At 54.6% G+C, this 4,845-nt stretch overlaps 1 protein-coding gene across 1 annotated transcript; it reads left to right on the plus strand.

Moving 5' to 3' along the window:
• The first annotated feature begins 954 nt into the window (after positions 1–954).
• LOC113980368 (zinc finger protein OZF-like) lies at positions 955–2,622 on the plus strand. The gene is made up of 3 exons (XM_027707586.1): positions 955–1,006; positions 1,196–1,710; positions 1,795–2,622. Exons 1-3 carry the CDS (start codon positions 955–957, stop codon positions 2,620–2,622), a joined length of 1,395 nt encoding a protein of 464 aa, XP_027563387.1.
• The last annotated feature ends 2,223 nt before the right edge of the window (positions 2,623–4,845 follow it).

Here is a 4,845-nt window from a genome sequence, read left to right on the forward strand (position 1 = left end):
CAGAGCTTGACTTCTTGCAGACTTTGCAGGGAAATCTGTGCTGGCAGCTGCATCCTGAGCCCGAGGGCAGTTTGTATCCCTGAGTGCTGATCCATCCTGGGGACCCAAGGGATCCTCTGCTATTCCATCCATGCAGCAGGAGTCACCCTCCTGCCCTTGACTCCTTGCAGAGGAACAAGTGCCATCTCTCTGTTTGGGAGAAGCCAGATGCTGCCCCTGGGCCATCAGAAGTGGTGCTGAAGCCTCTTTCAGCCCAGCCCCGGGTGCAGTTTTCTCATCCCCTCAGCGAGTGCCCGCTCCCCCAGCCGGCACTGACCAACCAGGGCGTTTGGCACATGTGGTTTGGTGGTTTGGAGAAACAGCCCCGGACTGGCAGGGGGCCAGAGGACCTCAAGTAACAACCCTGGCGAGGTGCCTGCACTGGCAGGGGGCCAGGGGATCGCTGCTCCACGGAACCGGCTGGAGCTCTGGGTGAGCCTGAGCTGAAGGGCCTGTGACCTGTGGATGAGTCCAGGATGGAGCAGAGACCCCCCTGCACCCCGGGAGGAGCCCACACCGGAGCAGTGGATGCCCAAAGGAGGCCGAGAGCCCGTGGGAAGCCCCTGCAGAGCTGAGGGAGCAAAGCCCTGGTTTCCAGGGCTGCCCCCCACCCCAGTTTGTTTTTGTGACAGTTTTTTTGGTCTAATCTTCATATTTTGGAGTATTTTTTAGCCGAATCTCAACTTTTTGCAGTTTGAGGGGGCAGGGGTCTTCCTGCTATTTTTGAGGGTTTTTTACCTGAATATCGATGGTTTGGGTTTTTCTGGGCTGAATCTTGGTGTTGTGGAGGTTTTTATGGTCACAGGATGCCCAGTGAGTTCTAGAGATGGACTTGGGCAGGAGGAACCCTCAAGCCAACGCACTCAGCCCTTGTTTTCTCCCCATCAGGATTTGTCCTTCCCAATACTTGGGCGGATGGAGGAGGAGGCTGCGAGGAAGAGGAAGATGCCTTGGGCCCCCCAGGCAGGTGAGGAGGAAGTCAGTGGCCCTTTGGGCGGGTGTTGTGCTGGCTCTGGCAGCCGAGCATGGCCCCCGGCTGCAGGACAACCCCGCTGCCGCCGCCGTCCTGCCGGGGCCGGAGTTGGGGGGATGTCCTTGGCCTTCCCTGTGGGCCGGAGGCAAATCCCCTCCCTGTCCTTCTTGCTTCCTGCCCCAGGCCCCGAGCTGAGGACGGAGAGCCCGGAGGACAAATCCCCCCGTGAGACCCTGGTGGGAGAGGCCGTTTTGAAGGGCTCCACGGTACAGGAAGGCAGCGGGGAGGAAAAGGTCTGGAGATCCCTGCAGAGGAGTGGCTCCAAAGCCAGCCCAGGGTGCTCTGAGGAGGAAAGACCCAACCTGTGCCGGGAAAGCGGCTGGAGCTTGAGGGAGAGCTCTGAGCTGGTGGTCCCTGAGCAGCCTCCCAGCAGGCAGAAGCCCTTCAGGTGCTTGAAATGTGGGAAGAGCTTCAGGAAGAGCCCCGACCTGCTCCGACACCAGCACATCCACACTGGGGAACGTCCCTACAGGTGTGGAGAATGTGGGAAGAGCTTCAGGACCAACTCCAACCGGATCCGGCACCGTCGCATCCACACTGGGGAACGGCCCTATTCGTGTGACGAATGTGGGAAGAGCTTCAGGCAGAGCTCCCACCTGATCCAACACCAGCAAATCCACACTGGGAAACGGCTCTACATGTGTGGGGAATGTGGGAAGAGCTTCAGTAACAGCTCCAACCTTCTCACCCACCAGCACATCCACAGTGGAGAACAACTCTACATATGTGGGGAATGTGGCCAGAGCTTCAACCAAAACTCCAAGCTGATCCGACACCAGCTCATCCACACTGGGGAACGTCCCTACACATGTGGGGAATGTGGGAAGAGCTTCAGGGACAGCTCCACCCTCCGCATCCACCAGTACATACACACTGGGGAACGTCCCTACATGTGTGGGGAATGTGGGAAGAGCTTCAGGGACAGCTCCACCCTCCGCACCCACCAGTACATCCACACTGGGGAACGGCCCTACACGTGTGTGGAATGTGGCGAGGGCTTCAACAAAAGCTCCAAGCTGATCCGACACCAGCACATCCACACTGGGGAACGTCCCTACACGTGTGAGGAATGTGGGAAGAGCTTCAGGGACAGCTCCACCCTCCGCATCCACCAGTACCTACACACTGGGGAACGGCCCTACACGTGTGGGGAATGTGGGAAGAGCTTCAGGGACAGCTCCACCCTCCACACCCACCAGTACCTACACACTGGGGAACGGCCCTATACATGCGGGCAATGTGGGAAGAGCTTCACAAAGAGCTCCCACCTCCTCATCCACCAGCGCATCCACACTGGGGAACGACCCTACAAGTGCTTGGAATGTGGGAAGAGGTTTCAGCAAAGCGCACATCTCCTCCTGCATGAGCGGACGCACACGGATGAGAGGCCCTTCCGCTGCACCGACTGCGGGAACGGCTTCAAGCACAACTCCGCCCTCGTCAGGCACCGGCGCATCCACACCGGGGAGAGGCCCTATAAGTGTGGGGAGTGTGGGAAGAGCTTCACCCGCAGCTCTTACTTGACCTCACACCAACAGACCCACAAGTAAGGGAAAGCCCTACGAGTGCCCCAACTGCGGAAGAGCCTCGGCTGCTGCTTCCACCCCGAATGAAGCCCCTGATGGTGAGGCAACCCCTGGAGTCCAGTGACTGTCAGTCCATCCCTTTTGACCACAAAGGACCAGTCCCCTTTCACAGGGGCAGGTTATTCCAACAGAACCCTTCTTGGGGGGGTGTGGAGATTCCTGCCTTGGCTGGGGACCCCCCAAGGTCACTGCTGGAGGTTGAGAGCAGAGATCGCCCCAGGAGCTTTGGTCTGGGGGAGTTCCATCCATCTTTAATTAAGAATTCTTGCTTTTGTGCCAGCTTGAGTAGAATTGCTTCAACAATTGCTTTAGTGTAGAGCACTGTCCTGTCTTATTCTGAACTGCTGGTAGTCTGAGTGTTTCTGTTGTGCAGTAAATAATTGTGATGAAGATCTTTTGTCTGATCATTTGTAACCCTAAATAACTCATTTCTATCAATAGATCTGATTTGCCATCATTAAAACCTGGGGGGGACAAAGTGTTTCAGTCACAGCTCTGTAATTCCTCTAAACTGAAACTGTTGTCGTAATGCAAGGCTGAGATTGAATCCAGCAGCCCCCAGCACCCCAGAAAAGGGGTTAGGTGGGGTCCTGGGTGGGCTTTGAGTGTGTTTGGGAGTCTTTGAGGGGCCGTGGGAAGGTTTTTGGGGGTCCCAGCACCTTTTGGTGTGAGCTGGGTGCTTTATTGAGGGGCAGGTGCCCTCCCAAATCCCACCCAGAGCGGGTTGACATGGGGGGACACGGAGGGATTCCCATTCTCGATCCATCTCAGGCCGGTTCTACCCCCCCCAAACTCGGCTCCACCCCTTGGGATTCCCCCAAGCCCCTCCTCCACTGCCCCCCAATAACCGGGACTGGGCAGGAAGCGGGAAGGGCCCGGCGGTGTCTGATAGAAATAAATCAAGGAATCTCTCTCTTTCTTTTACCCCCTGGGCAGTGACGACCAAGAGGCGTCCCTGCTTCACAGCAGAAGCTCCACACACTTCAACAAAGTCTGTGGGAGAATCTGCTCTATGAAAGTTGGCCCTGGGCTTTTATACTTATCCAGTGATGGATGACCAGTCAGATATTGCCAGGCCAGTGAGCAGCTGATCTGTCAAACTCTGCTTCCAAAAGCAGGATGTGTGTTGGAAGGTTGGGGAACCAGGCTGGGTTTGGCACAATTCAGCACTAAACCAACCCCTTGGCACCAGCAGTAACTCCCCACAGAGAGCTTGCAGTGCTTGCATTCTCCCATCAGATTCTTTTCCAGGTAGAACATCCTGCTACAAGGGGTCTGTTACACCTGCCCCAGAAAGGAGGGGGTAACCCAGGTTCTTAATAATAAATCCCTTGGGGTGAATTAGAGGGAAACGACACTGAATAATGAGTGTTTGAAAATATATATATATATGTAGGGTTTATTTTAGAACAATTTTGTTTCAAAGATAAACAGGTATGTTGCCATTTTGGGTGTTATCATCTCTATCTCTCATCTGCAGCAATATGGCATAAAGAGAACCTTTAGGTTACCTTATGGCATAAGGGAGAGAAGGGAAAGACAGGATAAGGGTAAGGGAGAGTAAGGGAAAGCAAAGCTGAGAGTGGAAAGATGTCTATAGTTACCACCCACGGGGTCCAGCGATGGAACTTGGGAGTTGCAGCTTCCATGTCTGTGAGTTGAAGTGGTGGCCTTGATCCGTTGGGGGTGGGGGAGGGAAACCCCCACACTCCAAGAAGTTCTGAGTTATTATATCCATGGATGGTGTCCCGGGCCATGCCACGAACCCCCAACATCTCCTGGGCCTGCGCAGAGTTCCCGTGAGGGGCCTGGGAAAAGGGTTTTTCCTGCCTTCCAAGGTTGGCAGAGGGGGGATGGGCTTTGATGGGCCATCAGAGGTCTAATGCAAAAGTCCTGCAGAAGCCTGTAAAAGTCCCTTGGCAATCCTAGAATGCATAAATCATGAACCGTTTCAGTCTCTGACATCACCCCGTGATTAATGCATTTAATAATTTCTCTTCTTTGGTCGTTCACTGTGAATCTTCTTTGTGGGCGGTGCCTTTCGTGTAGTGGACAGAAAGAGAGAAGAGACAAGGAAGAGATAGCATAAGTCTTTTCCCAAACTGCAATGCAATTCCCCAAAAACCCCAAACCTTAGAGTAAAATAGTAAGCATATGGGACATAATAGGATCTCAATAGCTACAATC

Source organism: Neopelma chrysocephalum, unplaced genomic scaffold (genome assembly GCF_003984885.1).
Source record: "Neopelma chrysocephalum unplaced genomic scaffold, ASM398488v2 Primary Assembly neopelma1_93875, whole genome shotgun sequence".
Lineage (NCBI taxonomy): Eukaryota > Metazoa > Chordata > Aves > Passeriformes > Pipridae > Neopelma > Neopelma chrysocephalum.